We start from the raw sequence: 21,008 nt of genomic DNA, 5'->3' as shown, positions 1-21,008 counted from the left end.
TCTCATTTTGGAAGTGTAATGGTGCCACAAACAGGCATGAGGAGTTGCACGTTACACACCATTCAAAATTTGTTGGTCAACCCTATTCTGAAACACTGAAAAGATTCAACAAAAGACAAACAAATCCACTATCTATTTTACATCAAGCAATACACACATAGTAACTGACTCCCAATATAGCAGTAAAAGCAAATTCCCATTGAAATGGTACTGAATAGAGAGAGCGCATGAAAAAAACAACAGCCATTTGAATTTGGTAAAACTGAGTCAATGTACACAACAGCATTTAGTCACTTGTTCTTATCATTTTGGAAGTTTAATTGGGGCCACTCACCCCATTCACAATTTGATGAAACTGAGAGCATCAATGCACACAACAGCATTTACTCACGTGTTCTTGTCATTTTGGAAGTTTAATTGGGGCCACTCACCCCATTCACAATTTGATAAAACTGAATAGCATGAGAGAAAAAACAACTATTCAAATTTTGATAAAACTGAGTCAATAGACTCATTTAATATATCATTAGGTATCACGACAACATTATATAGAATTTAATTTGACCGTATCTTGATATATTTATCATTTTTTCTTTTTTGAGGGGTATCATTTTTCATGATACAGTACGCCATTTTAGGAGTTGAATTTACTACTCCTATCCCTGCTGGTATTATCAGCAAGAGAACAGCAATTGGGAATTTGACAGAATTGAGTTACTCATCATATGAGCTGTGGTCTCCTCTCTCTCTCTCTCTCTCTCTCTCTCTCTCTCATACATACATACACAAAAACACAACTGCAAATTTGAGGAAATATTCTCTTGTTGTATTCAAAATATACCATTCAACATTTAATCCCTTCACTTAGAGTACCTATTAAAGGAACTAAAATAACCTTCATAGCCATCAAAAGTACAAATATCGGCACCAAAAAGCAAAACCAACCCAATTCCTGGAAGAATGGCAACTGAAAGTTGCACATTTCCAACCCAAATTCCAGCCAACTTTGTCTCACATCTCCTGCACTTCCTCTTCCTCATCCTCATACTCAGCATCTTCATCAGCAGTCGCATCTTGATATTGCTGATACTCTGAGACCAAATCGTTCATATTACTCTCGGCCTCTGTAAACTCCATCTCATCCATTCCCTCGCCTGTGTACCAATGCAAGAAAGCCTTCCTCCTAAACATAGCGGTGAATTGCTCGCTAACCCTCCTGAACATCTCTTGAATCGATGTTGAATTCCCAATAAAAGTTGAAGCCATCTTCAAACCAGTTGGGGGAATATCACAAACTGTTGATTTCACATTGTTGGGTATCCACTCGACAAAGTATGATGAATTTTTGTTTTGAACGTTGATCATTTGTTCGTCAACTTCTTTTGTGGACATTTTGCCCCTAAACATAGCAGAGGCAGTGAGATAGCGACCATGGCGAGGATCTGCAGCACACATCATGTTTTTGGCGTCCCACATTTGCTGGGTTAGTTCTGGTACAGTTAGGGCTCTGTATTGTTGGGAGCCCCGAGAGGTGAGAGGGGCGAAACCCACCATGAAGAAGTGGAGGCGGGGGAAGGGAATTAGGTTGACTGCGAGCTTTCGGAGATCTGAGTTCAGTTGGCCAGGGAAGCGGAGGCAGCACGTCACACCAGACATGGTGGCAGATATCAAGTGGTTGAGATCTCCAACTGCACAGTTAGTAGATACAAGATTAGTAGTGAGAAAATTAGAGAAAATGAGAAACAAAATTGACCAAGAAATCCGCCGTAGTAAGGAAACTCACTCTCTCCCTGATATGTTTGTGTACTTTGAAGTTTGAACTATAATCCCAAGACTCAATATCAGAAGATTCAGAACCCAAGTTGTGAAAAATGAAAACCCCAAAATAGAGATGCAGGAAATAAGTAGGTTCCAGAAAAAGAAATCTTACAGCTTGGTGTGGTGAGCTTGAGTGTCCTGAAGCAGATGTCATATAGTGCTTCATTGTCGAGGACCATGCACTCATCTGCATTCTCAACCAGCTGATGAACAGAGAGAGTGGCGTTGTAGGGCTCGACAACTGTGTCTGAGACCTTGGGCGATGGGAAGACAGAGAACGTGAGCATCATCCTATCTGGGTATTCCTCCCTGATCTTTGATATCAGAAGTGTACCCATGCCAGAGCCAGTTCCTCCTCCAAGTGAATGGCAAACCTGAAACCCTGAAAGTCCCACAAAATATCAGATCTATTTGGTGAGAGAGAGGGAGAGAGAGAGGGAGAGAGAGAGAGAGAGATTTACAAAACCCACCTTGCAAACAATCACAGTTCTCAGCCTCCTTTCTCACAACATCAAGAACCAAATCGATGAGCTCTGCTCCCTCCGTGTAGTGACCCTTGGCCCAATTGTTTCCGGCCCCTGATTGGCCAAAAACAAAGTTATCAGGCCTGAAGATCTGACCATAAGGCCCGGATCTCAAACTATCCATCGTCCCTGGCTCAAGATCCATGAGAACAGCTCTTGGAACAAATCGGCCACAGCTCGCTTCATTGTAATACACATTGACCCTCTCAAGTTGCAGATCCGAGTCTCCATGGTAACTCCCTGTTGAATCAATACCATGCTCTGCACAAACAACCTCCCAAAACTTGGCACCAATCTGGTTGCCACATTGACCTCCCTGAATGTGCAAAATCTCACGCATTTTTGCTGGTCTCCTAGAAAGAGAATCAGAAATGATAGAAAAAATAGAGAGAGAGAGATTTACTGATTTTCAAGGTGAAAATCCTCTATAAAGAGGGTGGTTTTCTCAAGAAAGAGAAAATGATTTGTGGGTTCTCAAGAAAAGACTCTCTTGATTCAGAGAGAGAGAGAGAGAGAGAGAGAGAGATTTATAGAGATATGGAAGAGGAAAGTGGGGTAAAAGGGGGGGGTTATATAAGGGAGCATAACGGCTAATGGAAAGGGGTTTTTGAAATGGTCATTGGAGCGGGAGTTTGAGGGAATTTGAAATGGAAGATGACCGTTGAGCGAGGGTGGCGATCTAACGGGTGGAAGATGAACGGTCAGATTTATAGGGATTTTGAAATTTGAAAGAAAAACTCATTGAGAGAGAGAAAGGTTGGGGAACAGCTAGCTAGATTTGAAGAGGTGGGGTTCACGTTTTTCTATATTGGGCTCTTGGCCACCAAACCCTACCTGTTCCCAGCCTTTACTTTTTATTTGAATATTTATTAGCCTTTTATGTAATTTTTTGCCTAAATGTTTTATCATGTAATTTTTTCCTCAAACTTGCCACCGTTCTCATAAATCATTTCTTAAATGGCCTTATACTCATGCACTTTTCAAGATTACTCATCCCGGACTGCAGTATGTACCCTCTATATATATATATATAGGAAAAGTTTATATAGAGTCGAGGTTTGAAACAATCTAATTAAAGCCTACCTCATCAATTTTATTAGATGAGGTATTTTTTATATACAAATATCTTCAAATTGATCATCTCGATATCATGATATATGGACATAAGTAAAAAATGGATTGCAAGTTATGAAAATAATGTATTTTATAGCACATTTTTAAACTGTCAGCTTTCAAGAGTTTCAAGTTTCGATCTACACTATTTTTGGAGCTTTAAACTATAAATAAAAATAAAAATATACTTTCACAAAGATTTCCAGCATTGAAACCACATTTTTCGATACTATTTGAAGATATGCTCTAATTTGATTGTTTAGAGCCTAGCTCTATACAAATCGCACCGCTATATATATATCTACCGGTGACGATATTGGCATTTAAAGCTAACCTATGTCAACCGGTGACGATATTGGCATTTAAAGCTATCGGTGTTTTCTTTTTCGTTTTTTTTTCTTTCAGTGTTGCTAAAATGTGTTCTTGGACGTATTCAACTTTCATAGTAATATTTGAATTCGACTTTCAAAGCAATATTTTCAAATTAAAAAGCAGATCGCATGCGACAAAGTAAAAAAGATAACTTTCAAGAGTAAAAAATTGTATACGACCTTTTCCTAGTTAACCTTCTCTTCAAAAAAAAAAAAAGACAAAAAAAATTAAAAGTAACTTGTTATGATTAAGAGGACTTTAAGATATGGAAAAACATTTTTTTTCTTATGAAAAAACTATCATATAAATTATGTTTTAAACATGGGATTGTATACAATGAGACCATTTACCTTTGGTATAAAGATGTCACAATTACTTATAACCATTTGATGTGAAATTTGAACTTTAAGCTTGGTCAATGGTATAAATATAGTCATTTAGTTTCGCATCCAATAGTCTAAATTAATTGTGACCACCTTGTATTAAAAGTAAATAGTCTTGTTTTATATATATATATATATATATATATATATATATATATATATATGGGTGCAGTTTGTATAGAGCCTAGGCTCTAAGCGATCAAATTAGAGCCTACGTTCAAATAGTATAGAGAAAGGTGGTTTCACTACTGGAAATCTTTGTGATAGCCTTAAAATATATTTTTATATTTATTTATAAAGTTTAAAGCATTTAAAAATAGTGTAGATTGACAATTCTATGAAAATCTTGAAAATTGACAGTAAAAAAATACGTTACAAAATTCACTATTTCCAAAACTTGAAATCCAAATTTTTCTCATGTCTATGCATCTTGATGTCGAGATGATCAATTTGAAGATATTTAGGCATCAAAACGATATCTTCTAATGAAATTTTTGAGGTGGGTTCAAATTCGATTGCTTAGAGCCTCGGCTCTATATAAACTTTTCCCTATATATATATATAGGGTGCAGTTGGCATACAGATGCATCCGTAGTTGTAGAGGTTAGGTGCACCTTCAAATTTTATCATGGTATATAATTTTGATGTAAAATGTTAGTAGGATTATCTCAAAATTTTTTTTTATATCTAATTATAAAATTTCAAATTTAAAAAATAGTTAAAATCAAGTAGATCTATAAACATATGAAAATCTTGAAAATGGATGGCATAGATAATAGGTTGTAAAATGTACTATTTCTGGGACTTAAAATCTTTTTATTTTTCATGGTCATACATCTCGATATCAGATGATCAATCAAAGGGTTTTTCAACATTAAAACTACCTTTTCCGATGATTTTTTAGGTGCATCCATAGTTCTACATTATAAGGTTGCATCCTTATATAACTTTTTCCGTCTAGTATATAGGGAAAAAATTATATATGCACCTCAAAAATCTATCGAAAATGTTGTTTTATTGTTGAATAAACCCTCTAATTGATCATCTCGACATTGAGATGTATGAATATGAAAAACAAAACAGAGTTTTTGAGTCTCGAAAGTACTGCATCTTGCAACACATTATCTAGATCGGCCATTTTCAAGATTTTCATATATTTATAGATCTACTTGATTTTAACAATTTTTTGGAATTTAAATTTTTTTAATTAGATATGAAAATAGATTTTAAGATAATACTAAGAATTTTTTATAAGAAAATTACATGTTATGATAAAATTTTAATGTACACCTTAATTGGATTATTTAAGGTTTCATCCTTATAGAAACTGCACCCATATATATATATGGTTACGGTTTGTATAGAGTCTAGGCTCTAAACCATCAAATTGGAGCCTACCTTCAAATAGTATCGAGAATTATGGTTTCAATAATGGAAATCATTGTGATAGCCTTAAAATATATTTTTATATTTATTTATAAAGTTTAAAGCTTCAAAAATATTGTAGATCAAGCAGATCTATGAAAACTTGAAAATCTTGAAAATTGACGATCAAAAAATGCGATACACGATGCACCATTTTCGAAACTTAAAAGCCATTTTTTTCTCATGTTCATGCATCTTGACGTCGAGATGATCAACTTGACGATATTTGAGCATCAAAGCAACCTCTTCTAGTGAAATTCTTTAGGTAGGCTCTAATTTGATTGTTTAGAGCCTAGGCTCTATATAAACTTTTTCATATATATATATATATATATATATATATATATATATATATATCATATTTTAAGTTAGGGTTATATTAGGTTACCCATATATATATATATATATATATATATATATATATATATATATATATATATGAATATTTCTTCTTTAATATACTCAATGTGTTACCTATTATGCTGTAACACATTTGTTTTAAATAATATTATTTTTTTGTCATTAACAAGGGTAGAATAGATATTTAAAGAAATAATAGATACCCCTTCAATTTAAACTTTTTACACATCTTACCCCAATACTTTATGTATTGTACCCTAAGCCTCAATAGAATTTTTTAAACCAAAATACCACATTTTTTCTCTCTCTTTCCCTTTTAACTAATTATTTTACATTCTCTCTCTATCAATATTTACCCACAAGTTAAAACAAACTTTATCTCTCTCTCTATATATATAATATATAAAAGCAAAAGCCAAAACAAACTCTCTCTCTCATCGGTATTCTCTCTCGATACTTATCCATCCAAAACAACTCTTTCTCTCATTCGTATTCTCTCGCTAGTTCGCAGTCTAGGACATTTCGCGTCGGAACGATTTTTTTTTTGTGGTCTAGCACATTTTGTGTCGGACCACAATTTTTAGTCATAAAACTTCTAGAAAGTTACTGGCCATACACACTTTGTGTAGGACCGGAATTTTTTTTTTTTTCAGTCTTGCACATTTGGTGCCAGATCACATTTTTTACCTATAGAACTTTTGAAACCGGAATTTTTTTTTTGCTGTCCGCAAAAGTTTTTTTTTAATTCGACACAAAGTGGGTCGCACCGATAACTTTATTGAAGTTTTATGACTTAAAAATTTTGTTCTAGCACCAATTGTGCCAGACTGTATTTTCAAGCCGTATATCATTTGGTGTATAGATAGAGAATGAGAGTGGTGGTGGGTAGAGAGAGAAAGAGAGAATGGATAGAGAGCGAATGGGAGAGATGGTGGAGAGAGGTAGAGAGAAAATGCATTTTGAGACAAATTGGTAGCACGTGACCAACTTTTTCAAAAGGGGAAGAGAGAGAACAAATGACATTTTGGTCTTAAAACTTACTGACTACTTGATTGAGGTGATAGATATAAGAAAAATTAGTGTTAGGGTTTAGGGTATATAATACAAAAAGTAATGGGAAGTAAGATGTCTGAAAAGTTGAAATGGAGGGATATCTATAATTTGCCTTAGATATTTCTATAAAAAACTAGCAGTTAAGAAGCAATTATTAGTTCAAATGTGTGATTTCATATCTCATGTGGATGATATCATTCTCCAATATAGTTAATAAATATTTTCTTTTTTGTCAATAATTTCGACTTTACTCTAAATAATTATCTAAAATACGCCTAGTAAAAAAAAAGTACTACATGACGGTGTAAAGATATCAAGTGTCCAAAAATATTGAGTACCTTAAAAAAATACTCATATGTATGAGTATCTTAAAATAACCCTTTAAATTATGCCTCATTTTTTTTAATGTGTATTGTATTTTAATTTTATATTGTTTTTCACTATATAGAATTAAGCTCAAATTTGAAATTCGCTATTTACATACTCTTATTATCATATACTGATAAAGATACTAAAAAATATAAAATTATCAAACTACTCCGAAATAGTATTACAGTAGTTTGGTAAATTTATTTATATCAAAATATTTTATAATAATGTTTTATAATTATATGATGGGGTGAAATATGAACATATCAATTTTGAGGTCATCAGATGTACATAGAAAGAGATAGAATTAAAATATACTTTATATTCTCAAAAAATAAGACTTGATTATAAAATATGAAATACATGAAACTATTTTTAAATATAAAAATAAATAATATATATATATATATATATATATATATATATATATATATATATATATATATATATATATATATATATATATTGGTAAACCAATGAGGGTAAGGCCGCTATCGATTTCAATTAATAAAGATAAGATAATATTGCAGGTACATCAAGATATAACCCTAGCATAGGGAATTTGAGCTACAACATAAGAAAGCGGCAAAGTTTAAAAATATGGTGGGTGGGCTCTCCACAAGGTACCTGGTGATCATTTTCTTAGCTAGAGCATCTGCAACCATGACCGATTCCCGATAGACATGTGAGATAGTCCGTCAAAGGCCAGAGGAGGATGGTTTACAGGGACAATTGATAGCAAGGGTATGTAGTATATCTGCCAACGCACCGTCTCTATTAGAATCTAGGAGTAAACACAAGGAAGTGTAGTTGAATGGCCAAGTCAATATCTGCTACAAGTTCTTTAAACTCTACAATATTGTTAGAAGTAGTACCGAGTGGTTTAGCACAAGGCAAAGGTGGGGCAAAGGCACTGTCTTGACGGTGACGGTGGCCGGAGATGCGGTGGCGAAGGCCGTCAAAGGAAACCCTAGCAAAGAGCATCCGCCATGGGATCTTGATATTGTGTACAATTGCTTGTTCGGATGGGTGTGACGACCATGATTTAACAATGACGAGGTCCTCAACAAATAGCATGATATGGACAAATACGACGAGCTCACGCTTGGAGAATTTCCCTCCGAAGATCTACCTATTATTTTCAGTACAAAGCATCCATACGATGCTAGCATGGAGTTCCAAACATTGCATAGAACAAAACCGATTTGAACTAGAACTTTATCCACTTTTTCAACATTATTATGAACTATTTTTAAGATTAGAAATCCTTTTTTTTTTTTTTTTCATGTCTATGAATCTCGATATCGAGATGACTGACATGAAGGTTTTCCAGCATAAGAACAACCTTCTCTAATTGATTTTTTTAGGTGAACCTGACTTGTGCAGTTTAAAGTTGACACCTTATATAGATTTTTTTCCTGATAATAAATGGTTAGTATTTTCCCCTTCCCGAAGACAAAAAAAGGCATTTGGAGACCTAGGCGATCCCCTTAGACTGGAGGTGGGTCATAGTAGGGACTAAGGAGACGCTGGCATAAAGACATCCACGAGAATCATTTGTTCCTTAGGGGAGAATGGGAGGACCATAGGGCCTTGAGAATAGGTTGTGAGTTCCCCTTGCATCATATATACGTTTCTAGGCATTCTTGAGAGTAAAGTAACGATGGGGAGAATGTATCCAAACCAAAAATTCTTTCTCAAATTGCATAGCTGCTGCAAAGGATTTAATTTCCTTTCAAGCATATACATGTTAGGACTTAAGAATCCTATTAGATGTGGAAACAAGAAACCCACAAGTTATATCATACTAAGATTATGAACTTATCCAACTAGAAACAAAATAAGAGCGAGCACAAGCCATAGTACAAGAAATAAAGTATGAAACACACACGCCACAAGAGCACAAAGATTTACGTGGTTCATCCTAAAATGGCTACATCCACAGGCACAACAAACTGAAATCCACTATACCAATAAAAGTTATACTATAGACTTTGGGTCATAGAGTTACCTCTATAACATTCGACAAAACCTAGTCGAGCAAATCTTTTTAAACCTAGTCCCCCGATTGGCACCACCTGTCGATCTCTTTTCTCTATTCCACAACTAAAATATTATCCAGGAAGAGATCATCTTCATTCCACAGTTAAACTACTGCTCAGAAGAAGAACCATAAGAGCAACCAAGACTTTCTCTCTCTAAAGAACAAACAACCCAAAATCTTCATTGGAACCGCTTTTCTACAAAAAACCAGCATCTCAATTTACCGGAAGCACAACCGTGGCGTTTCTCTTCGTAGAAAACTCTCTTCCTTCTACGAGAGTACTTGCTGATGCCAACGAAGCTCTATCTTTCTCTCTAAAAGAAGCCGCATTTCTCATATGGTGACCCAAATAGGGCACACAAATTCTCTGCACTTTCATCCTATATATATAAGGTTAAAAATCCACATCAAATAGAAAACTTCCTATAGATGTTTCATACATCTCAAGAACCAAGAGATATATCCAGAGTCTTAATCTTTCTGGAATTCTATTTCCTTTAGGAAACTTATCAATATTAATCACAATCCCATATAATAAGGGATTTCTTTATGTGAGAGATTATGGATAATCACCATATCCAACAATCTCCACTTGATATCAAAATCTCCTGCTCACCCTTATGGATAATCGCCATATCCAAAAATCTCCACTTGATATCAAAATCACCTGCTCACCCTACCAACATCTATTGGATAGCTTTAAGAATTCTTCATCGTTTGTCAAATAAATTTCTTCATCATTCTTGCTGAAAATAATGTTTGTCAACATATTTCTCTACCTCAAAAAGAAAAACGCTTGCATACTTTGTCATGTGCTTTTCTTCAACTGAATGCAAAAACACTAGCCTTGTTCTGAACCTTGAGCACTGATATCACTTGTTAGGATTTAATAACCCTCTTAGATGCGGAAACAGGAATCCCAAAAGTTGGATCCCACCAAGATCATGTACTTATCTAGCTAGAAAAATAGGATAGAGCACGAGCCATAGTACGAGAAATAAAGCATGAAACACACACCACAAGAACACAAAGATTTACAAGGTTCACCCCAAGAGGGCTTCATTTACGGCATGGAAAATTGAAATCCACAATACCAATGAAAGTTACATTACCTTTTTAGACCTAGTCTCCCGATCGACACCACTTGTCGATATCTCATCTCTATTCCACAGCTAAACTACTGTCCAGAAATAGACCATCTCCATTCCACAGTTAAATCATTGTCCCAGAAGAGAACCTTGAGAGCAACCGAGACTTTCTCTCTCTAAAGGAGAAATCACCCAAAATCTTCATGGGAACCGTTTCTCTGTAAAAAATCGGCCTCTCAATTTACAGGAGGCACATCCATGACATTTTTCTTCGTAGGAAGCTCTCATCTCTCTAAAGGATGAAATGCATTGTCGATGTTGACGAGGCATTGCCTCTCTTTTTAGAGAAAGCCACATTTCCCATATGGTGACCCAAATATGGCACACAAATTCTATATACTTTCATCTCATATATATAAAATTAGAAATCCACATCAAATAGGGAATTTCCTATAGATGTTACATATATCTCAATAAGCAAGAGATATATCTAAAAGTTTTAATCTTTTTGGATTCTATTTCATTTAAAAAACTTATCAATATCAATCTCAATCCCACATACTATGAAATTTTTTTATGTGGGTGATTTTGGATATCAACATATCCAACAGTACAAGAGGACTTGAAAAGGGACGAGGCAGGATCCATATAGGGGGAGTGCCCTGTAGATAGTCAATAACCTTATGTTTGGTAAGCCTACCTAGATCTCAACGAATATCTAAGCTTAAGTCCAAATGCACTTTTCTAAATTTCAGAAAGCCATAGGTCGCCCCAAAAATCCATCAAGGCATCATTGCCTATTATCCATCTCACATTGTAGCGCTGCTTATTGATACCCTTTATAAGCCATTCCCAAAGTAAGAAAATGTTCTATTTTTAGCATATGCCAAATAGATTATTTTTAGATATATTTATACTTAAAGAAACGAGTAATAAAAAAGGAGGAATTCACAATTATTCTCTATGCCAATTTCATCGAACCTGCAATATTTTTTATTTTTATTTTTATTTTTTTCAATTTAAAATCTTGTTTTTTTAGGCGTGTGCACGGTATATATTTTTTTCTTAAGATTATTGGTTCTGAATGTCCTCCAGCACAAGATATTACCAAATGTTAACCTCAACGTCTTGGGGTTATGAGGACCATATGGCTATTGGCAAGTGACTCATTGTAATAATGTGGTGTTGAAAATCTTGAAAGGCACATTTAAAATACGAGAACTGAAATTATATGGTTATATATCTCAAAAGTTTGAGCAGGACCAGTAATAATCAAGATTACAGAACGAAAAATCTTATATGAACCATATGGTCATAGTAAACAGCCATAGTCATGTAGTTCATTGTCGTAAGATTAATGGATTGGACAGAAACAAAGGGGAGCAATTTTCACCATACATCCATTTTATTGAAATTTGCATCCCCACTCTCACTCCATCATCTGAGACAATTGAGAACCTCATCATCATGGGATTTTTAAAAATTATAACTCACAAGTAAAGAATAGTTCACAACTTTATAAACTTAATTAAATTACGAAAGTAAAAGTATTCTTCTTGATAATATTACGCTATGAATCTTTATTATCAATATCACCATAAAAATTGCATTATAAAATATCAAAATTTTAAGTTCTAAAAATTGTTTGTGAGTCGCACTATAATGATAATTGAATTTCACAAAAATCACAACTAGCATTATTGTTAAAAAATCAGGCATTATTGCTATCCTATATTAATTTATGATTAATAACTTATATATAATTTGAAAATGATTCAAGATTCAAAATTAATGAGTCATTATTTCTATTATAGTTTTGAATTTAAATTTTTCCTAAAAAGACGATTGCGTTAACATTTGTAATATTATATTGACATCGTATTTCTGCCTCCAGTAAAAATTTATTTAAGAATTGAAAAATATTTATATATCCAATCGAATGAGATCGAACCATTGTCCCATCTTAACAACATTGATCACAAAATTGTATTTTCCCCGCCGCTCACTTTTTGGTGGGATTGTCTCCAAAGATACTATTTATCTTTGAACAATTGTTTCATGCAGACTAGACCACATTTGTACAATATGCGGTCCTGAGGTACAAAGCATCCATCTTAAATATGGATGCAAATAGGTGGGCCATCTAAAAACAATTGTAACCAATGGTCTTAATGTTTTTTTGATATAATTATTATTTTTAGTTTTAAAAATTTATTTATTTTTTCTTATTCATGATCTCCATATTAAAGATTATATATTCTTTAAAAAATAGGATCTAATTATATTTCAAAAATATATTTATTGCCCAACCCACATTTTTAAATGTGTGGGCTTGATTGTATGCTAACCACGTCCTTTATCTTTTGTACATGGAAATCACAATCATTCTACTAGAAGTGTGAGCTTAGATGCATGTCAACCGCATCTTTTATTTCTTTTATATGGAAATCACAATCAATTCACTAATTAGACGTAAAATGGGATGCTTTGGAGTGAATAACGAAGTCCGAGAAATTTTTTTTTTTTTTTTAAAACTTTGTGGGTATTCAATGACACTCGCACGACCATCCATTTTTAAATGGATTTTATTTAGGCTACACCGCTTGGTAGTATAGATCTTTAAAGTCCTCAATATTTTTAGACACTAAAATACTTTTGAATTGTAATACAAAATTTTTCAAGTGGGGGCATTTTTGGCTATTTAGAAGGGCAAAATGAATATTTCTATAAAAAACAAGGTGATATTCTATTAGTAGTTAAAAACCAATTGGGGAAGGTTTCTATACTTCCCCTACTTCATATAATATCTATGCTTCTTCTACCATCCAGTCGTCCAATTTTGATCGAAAGAGTCACTCACCGTTTGATCTTAGATCCGACGTCTCAAAATATTTTATTTTTATTTTTTTTATACAAATTTTATGGATATGAAATTTAGTACGTGTCATCTTCTCATTAGGGCGTACCTATAAAAAAGATTAAAAATAATTTTTCGATAAAATATAATAACCAAACTACCCCTTGAATCTTTCAGGGATATTTTGGTTATTTTATTTTATTGAAACTATTTTTTTTTATATTTTTCACTAGTGCGAGTTTAATAGAAGATTAGAAGAAAAAAAAATTGGTGTCAGAATATTTATATAAAAAAATTTAAAATAGCAGAGACGTGGCATTGTTATTGCGACAATCTTAAGATGATTGGATGAGGAGAAGTATATAAATTTTATTGTATAGAAAAAGCATAAAAGCTTGCTCAAAATAATTAATGTCTTTTAAGTGATGCCAAACACGTGGGTCGGTGATCTCATTGTCCACTATTATTAATAAATACTTTTATTTATATTAACAAAATGATTTTACTCGTAATTAATTACTTAGTAATATCTCGAGCGAAAAAGTTACTGCACTATAAGATAAGGATATTAAAGACTTTAAAAGTATACACCGTGAACTACCGTAACAAAACCCTTTTAAAAGAACCAGAATGTTTGGAACTTTCGTGTCCAAGAGATAAATGCTCTCTTTATAAACAATCTTCTTTTTGGCATTGCATCTCTCTCTCTCTCTCTCTCTCTCTATACACTCCTCACTCTTTCTTGCATATGGGGGAAAGCACAGAGCCATTCCTGGTTCGAAAACTGGAGCTCACTGATTACTCCAAGGGTTTTACCGAGCTCTTATCCCAGCTCACTCTATGCCCTCCTATTACGGAAGATGACTTCCACTCTCGATTCCATGAACTGCAATCTCTAGGCGAAGATCACTTCATCTGTGTCATAGAAAACTCTAGTTCCCATGAAATTGTGGCCACTGGTTCAGTGTTCGTGGAAAAAAAGTTTATCAGGAACTGCGGAAAAGCGGGTCACATAGAGGATGTCGTTGTTGATTCTAGGGTTAGGGGATGGGGATTAGGGCAAATGGTGGTGAATTATTTATCGGATTATGCCAGATCGACTGGGTGTTATAAGGTTATATTGGATTGTGATGTTGAAAACGGACAGTTTTATGAGAAGTGTGGATTCAAGGAGAAGGGTGTTCAAATGTCATTATATTTTTGATAAACGCATGACCAGATATTGCTGGTAATTTCGATCTTTGTGCTGTGAGTTTTGATTATTTCTTGAGTTTTGATGGATTTCTTTGTAGTTGTAAAATTGTGGTTTCCATTTTTTATTTTTCTGATTCAAAATCAATTCCTTGTTTTCATTTTTTAGACATTTTTGCAGATGCAGGAATTGATAAATTTGCTATGAAGTATTAATGAATTGCATTGATTTTTTTCTTTTATTAAGTTTGAAGAGATTGTGTTTTTGATGACTCAAATGATAAAGCCGGTGATGTGATACTTGTATGCTGAATTCTTGATTAGCATTGCTTAACTCTTTGTAATGACTTTGTGCAATTGGGCTTTGAAATTTGTGGCTCCCAAACTGGGGGTTATTTTTTTGGAGTTTTAGACTTTTTTTTTTTATATCTTTGGACCGTGACCCTGCCACGTCCATCTGAAAAACGCCTTGAACAGGCCTGAGTCTCACTGATTGCTGAGGTTTCTTTATTATGACTTGGCAGAGTTCGACTCAGACTGGGCTAAGTCTGGGGCACTGACTCTGCCTCAGGCCTGAGTTTGAGTTTCAAAACACTGGTTTGGTTTTGTTGGTTGCTGACTTCTTTTGTTCTTTTCATTAGGTTTCACTTACTTTTTTTTGCTGATACTTTGGGTTCCAATTTGTGTTAGTTGCTTATACTTCTAAACGCTTAGGCTCTGTTTGAGAAGGGGTCAAAATCCATTTTTGGCCAAACCATGACACTATTCCGGTGCTTAAATCTCCAACACTTGGGACCTTCCTTTTGCACCCTTACACATTCTCAAGGCATTCTATTTAGAAAGGGGTTCCCCCCTCTTTCCTACTGGTATCATATGGAGCACTATTGAGGGCTGCCCGAAATCCTTGCCTTCCTCAACCCATCCGACATCCCAAATGAAGCCTTGCATTTTTCTAAACATCTAGCCATACAATGATTTTTTTGCTATTTTTACTTTTCATTGCTTTGTGGTTTTTCTTTCTTTTCCTTATGTTGATGGAAATATGTATTGTCAGCCATCGAAGAAAAAAAAAGAGAATGGAAGAAAAAAAGACCCAGCAAGGTCTTAATGAAAGAAATAGTTTAATATGTTTATTTTTTTTAGCGAATGTTAACTAGTTTAATATAATGGGTTTATTGGGTTTTGGTTGTTAACATAAATTTGGTGGAGCTGGAATTGGGGTGGATCAAAAATAATTTGCACAAAATCAGTAACTAGTGGTTCATTACATCTAGTATGTTAGAGAATTTTCATTACATCTAGTATGTTAAAGACCCTTTTGTTTTTTCTTTAGACGTCATGCCTTGCTTTTTATTATTCTTATATCAAGTCTTTTCTCCTCTCTCATCTTCTTCCTTCTTTCTATATTCTGAGCACCCAGTTTGTGGGCAGCCTCTAACTATTCTAAATTTAATGTAATTATGCTTATTTTATAAAGTCGACCAATGTTCTTAGAAAACTATTAGAACAATTGCCTCTTAAGACATCATTGACCATTCTGCCTTGAACTTCCAATTTGAAGAAATTTATTGTACTATATTTTTTCCAAATTATATGCCATTTACTTTATTTTATGTTATTCAAAAATTTAAAACTTGTCGTTTTTTAACGGAGAGCTCAATTTTGCTCATCCTCAATTATATTTACGATGAGCCATTCTAAAATAGTTCAAAGAAGTTTGAGTTCCAGTGAATTCTCCAATTCAATTTGCTTGTAAGCCACTTGGCAATTAGGAAGCACCATCAAATCTTCAAAAGCAAAAGCATGGATTTGCAAAATGTTTTCAAGTTCTCTTCATGGTCACTTTGCTTTGAAGGGAGTAAATTGGTGCTTTGTAACTATCTCATATTTAGTAATATATATATTGTCAAAAAATTTCATGTCTTTGGATAGATCATCATTGGATGCAGCAAAGGGTTATAATTTCAAATTCAAGCTCGTAATCTATTTGTACGTTCATTGTTGACAATCCTTAAGCTCAACTTTAACGCAAGATACACAGGGAACTTGGGGCCAGTGAATTATGATTGTTTTTTCTCTTTCATGGTATGTGAAAGGATCTTTAGTCTCTAAGTAAGGCCTCTAGGGATATAGTTATGTTGTTGAGGATGCCTAGGCCCTTCTTAAAGGGTTCAGGTATTTGTGTTAGGCCCTTTCAAAACCTACTGTTATCTTGGGCGTACGGCCAAATGCTTTTAGATCCCTTTAAAAGGGAAACATTGCTTGATAGAATTTGTCTTTAGGATTTGAAAAAATATGTTTTCTTTTCTATGGTTTCTTTTTATAGGTATGTGATCTCTATTGTAATAAGCGGTTACTAGTCATATACATATGGAGGCAATTTCAGTGGCTAATAGATAAGAAAATGCTGTTATGTCACAGGAGGGGTATTGGGGACTTTTGTCACCTGAGTTTGTTACACTGATAATCCACTGAAAAGAAGAAGAGGAAAAAACATAACAAACTTTTTTTTGACATCTCACTATGAAGTATATGATTTATATGAACAAAGCCTGTCTGGAAGCCCCAATTTCTAAAGTTTTCTTTGTGACTATTTTTTCCTGCAAATGAAGTTTATGATTTACAAGGTAAGGTAATTGGCCTCTTCATAAGATAATAAACCAAAAAAACCCCTTATCCTCTCTAGAAATGGGTCAAAGTAAGTCATGAATAAATTAGCTCAGCTTTCTAGAGATATCAATGGAGCTCCTAACAAGGAATGGAGTATCCACAGTAGCTCCTGTGAGAAAATTTGTTCTGACAAGACAGCGTTGAGTGTGTTTGAGTTGAACTTGTCAAATGAGAAGCCCACTATTGGCAGGGAGACCGGAGACCTCAGGGTTGTTGGCTAAGCGAAGTTATCAACCAGCGAGTTCTTGAGGTTTGACCATATGCCTGTTCCAGTATGGCATATAAACCAAACTCCCTAAGGGTCTCGTTTCTCACCTCTGAATATATCTATGCATGTGACTTTACTGACTTTTCTTCCTCTGTATTATGTGACAGCACTCTATTTAATTTGTTCATTATGAAATGACAAGGACATAAAAGTTCAGCAAATCCTTGCTGGAAGTAAAATTTACCTTGAGCCAATGGAAGTGGGTTCAGCAGCTAGTAGCTGCATTTTACTAGACTTATCTATAACTGGAAAAGAATTACAGATTTGTTTATTGGAAAACAACTTTTTGAATAGATGTATCTCATAATATCGAGCTAAGTTGGAGTTTTACTTACTCTTGTTTTGGAAACTTCACATTCTCTGATTCGTAAGGAGATGCTGTCTAGTTATGCTGTGATAGTCATCTTAATAAGCATATTATCTGTAATATTTTGGTTGCACTGACTGCTTGTTTAGCCTTGTATTCCTTTTGTAGGGCCTGCCTGAATATGAATCTGTGTCGATGACCATATAGTAGACCTGAATAACTTATTGTGGTTGTTATGTCCTTGTGCTTAGCATGACAACCAAATAAAGCAGGAATAATTTCCTGTTCTTATTCTATAATTGATCTACACTAAAATAAGTAAGCGATTTTTTCCTTGCTAGATGAGATTAGGGAATATACTTTCTTTGTAACTGCCCCACAATTCGTATTTGTTCAATGGCTGCATTTATAAAGGTTTTTTCCATCCAATGAAATTGGAAGAGTGCAACACGTGCCGAAGACCCAAGGCACAAATTGTTGCCTAATAAATGGAAGATGAAACCAATCCAAAAAGATTTCCTTTTACTTTTCACTCGTTTGGAGGTGTGCCAGCTTTACCTCCCAGCATCAACTGTGGATCAAATTCTTTTCTTTTTTTTAATCCCTTTTTGATGAATTAATTGATATGACATTGGAAAAACTTTTTGTTTCTTTAATTTTGTTTTCTGAAAAAAGGTAATTTCTGTTGTGTGAGTGTTTTACGTTATATTGTAGTTACCATGGGGTGTTACACATGGACTTCTCAAAGGTCACATATTCTACTACTTTTACATATGCACTCGTAACTTTCGGGCTCTAAGGAGATCTAATGCAATACTGCTGGTCCGGGTTGGATCTTTGCCCCTGATTTTCCAAGCATCAGCTATGGATTGATTTTTATTTTTTTTCTAATGAAATTTGAATTGATTTGACATTGGAAAAAATTATCTAATTTTTCGGAAAAAAGGTCCATTTCATTTTTGTGTTTACTTTATGTTTTAGGTAACTTGGGGTGTGACACATGGACTTCTTGATGGTCACATGTTTTTTTTTTTTATATATATTGACTTCTTGATGGTCACATGATCTATTAGTTTTGCCTATGCGTTGATAATTTTTGGGGCTCTAGTGGGATCTAATGGACCAGGGCATCTGGGTTGCATTTATTGAACCTAGATAATTTTTTGTATATGTAGGTGATGCTGCTTATGGTTCTCTGTTAAGTTGAACTGTTATACCAAATTCAATGATTAGTTGAAGTCCATATATCCTATCATCTTATGTGCTACCTATTATATATACATGGGAGCACACATGCATGATTCATGTTTCAAAGAGCACCTATGATCATTTTTGGGGCTCTAGTGGGATCTAATGGACCAGGGCATCTAGGTTGCATTTATTGAACCTAGAGAATTTTGTGTATATGTAGCTGATGCTGCTTATGGTTCTCTGTTAAGTTGAACTGTTATACCAAATTCGATGATTAGTAGAAGTTCATATATACATGGGAGCACACATGCATGATTCATGTTTCAAAGAGCACCTATCTTGAATCTTATCTGCAGTTTCATAATCTTAAGCTTGTAGGCTTCTGCAAAGAAATTCTGCATTGTAACTTGTAGGCTTCTGCAAAGAAATTCTGCATTGTAACTTGTAGGCTTCTGCAAAGAAATTCTGCATTGTAACTTGTAGGCTTCTGCAAAGAAATTCTGCATTATAACCTTTTTTTTACCAACTTGAGGGGATGCAATTTTTACTCACACATTCCTGATCAATTGTTACTATGCTTAGGAGGGTGTATGGAGGATCAAAGAAGCATTAGTTAACCTTGTTTTGTGCTTGTTTCCTGAGAGCAATATCTGTCTGGTTATGATTTCTGGACCATATATGTAGTTTTCGTTTTTGGTTCCTAAATTCTTAAGAATATTTCCTTTATAGTGATATTTTTTTCTAATAAGACATTTGAACATTATCGTTTCTCTACTTATTTTGATTTTTCCCCATTGTTAATTCATTTTGCTTGGATTTAGTGTACAAGACCATAAACTCTGTGTATGGGATCCAGACATTTTTGGAAATATTTAGATTTGAGATTCCAAATCTGTTTGTTGTCGATGTATTCCTGTACAAAATGGCATCTATATGTTGTAGCAATTCTCACGTGCACAGAAAAGAAACACACAGGCGTGATAAAAAATCTCTGAAGTGGGCAATTTCATGAAATGCCCCTCCCAATACGCTTGTAAGGTCGACTTTTTCTTCCCCTGCTTTTCAACCGCAGCAGCCTACCAGTTAGGAGTGCCATTAAAATCATCCCATTGGTGCAAATATTTGTGTTGGCCAAAGCTTGAGACCCTAGTATCAGGGCCAAGTAATCGAAGCTCAAAGGTAGTGGATTTGGATGTGTTAAACGGTGAAAATGGACTAGTAATTGAACCTCAAAGGTAGTGGATTTGGATGTGTAACGGTGAAAAAGGATTAGGCAGCGGAGGCCAAGATAGAAAGTGCTCGCTATGGAGATTTTAGGAAACTTCATATCTTGTGGATGAATTTACCCTTGTCGTGTCAGGTTAGGTCTCTTGCTGGTCCTTTGGCTATGTTTGGCCTTGTTTGTCATGGAAGAGGAGCTGAAGAATTCAGACCGTATGTTTGTGTTAAATGTCAAGAAAAGTGAGATTCTGGTGACTTTTCAGGCACTGGTGGTGCAAAAATTACCCAGAAATTTGTGCAAATTCCACCATGGTGCAAATAGTGGCTGGAAAGTGAATTTGGAGCTTTTTTTTCTAAAAGAAAAGTTCCCATGAATTCTTGCTGAATTGTGGTGGAATAATATTGGATCAGTACTGTCTGTCATCAGTTCTTGCTGTAAATCTTTTTGTTTGGCCAAAAGACGCTAGAAAATGGTTTTTGTGTACCCAAAAGATACTGGATTCCGGCATGGGTGTACTTTGTGGGGGATTTTCTCTGTTTATTTTATTAGATGTTTTTTAGAAAATATCTTAAAAGATGGTTAAATCACCTAATAAAATTACCTTTTTTTTTTTTTTTGAGAGTTTTGCTAATAAAAATACTGTTGTGGTCAAATCAACCAATTTTTCAACAAAATTATTCTTTAAAAAAATAATTTTACTCAACTACCTTCTAATTATGAAATTTAAAATTCAAAAAATAATACAGATCGAAC

General features: G+C 34.3%; 2 protein-coding genes across 3 annotated transcripts; one reads left to right on the top strand and one right to left on the bottom strand.

Annotated features, from left to right (window-relative positions):
* Nucleotides 1–804: 804 nt before the first annotated feature.
* Nucleotides 805–2,841, bottom strand: LOC18437782 (tubulin beta-2 chain). Its single transcript, XM_006847981.4, has 3 exons — nt 2,289–2,841; nt 1,931–2,200; nt 805–1,688 (listed from the first exon to the last, which is right to left on the bottom strand). Exons 1-3 carry the CDS (start codon nt 2,680–2,682, stop codon nt 1,012–1,014), a joined length of 1,341 nt encoding a protein of 446 aa, XP_006848044.1. The 5' UTR covers nt 2,683–2,841; the 3' UTR covers nt 805–1,011.
* An 11,218-nt stretch (nt 2,842–14,059) lies between these two features.
* GNA1 (glucose-6-phosphate acetyltransferase 1) lies at nt 14,060–19,937 on the top strand. 2 transcript variants are annotated; one of them, XM_088873383.1, is made up of 2 exons: nt 14,060–14,634; nt 19,855–19,937. In XM_088873383.1, exon 1 carries the CDS (start codon nt 14,155–14,157, stop codon nt 14,608–14,610), a length of 456 nt encoding a protein of 151 aa, XP_088729509.1. In that variant the 5' UTR covers nt 14,060–14,154; the 3' UTR covers nt 14,611–14,634; nt 19,855–19,937. The 2 variants fall into 2 exon arrangements, with proteins under 2 accessions (XP_088729509.1, XP_088729508.1); XM_088873382.1 differs by having other exon boundaries at nt 19,616–19,937.
* The last annotated feature ends 1,071 nt before the right edge of the window (nt 19,938–21,008 follow it).

The sequence above is a fragment of the Amborella trichopoda genome, chromosome 8 (assembly GCF_054954075.1).
Source record: "Amborella trichopoda isolate Santa Cruz 75 chromosome 8, AtrichopodaSantaCruz75HAP2 v2.0, whole genome shotgun sequence".
In the NCBI taxonomy this organism is placed as follows: Eukaryota; Viridiplantae; Streptophyta; class Magnoliopsida; order Amborellales; family Amborellaceae; genus Amborella; species Amborella trichopoda.
This window is presented reverse-complemented; position numbering and strand designations above follow the sequence as displayed.

Bases quoted from the DNA above. Each gene is read 5' to 3' on its own strand.
- LOC18437782 (XM_006847981.4), bottom strand. From the start codon at position 2,682: ATGCGTGAGATTTTGCACATTCAGGGAGGTCAATGTGGCAACCAGATT. The intron at 2,201-2,288 runs GTGGGTTTTGTA...TGGGACTTTCAG, and splicing joins GAACTGTGATTGTTTGCAAG to GGTTTCAGGTTTGCCATTCA. The intron at 1,689-1,930 runs GTAAGATTTCTT...CTAACTGTGCAG, and splicing joins CAAGCTCACCACACCAAGCT to TTGGAGATCTCAACCACTTG.
- GNA1 (XM_088873383.1), top strand. From the start codon at position 14,155: ATGGGGGAAAGCACAGAGCCATTCCTGGTTCGAAAACTGGAGCTCACT.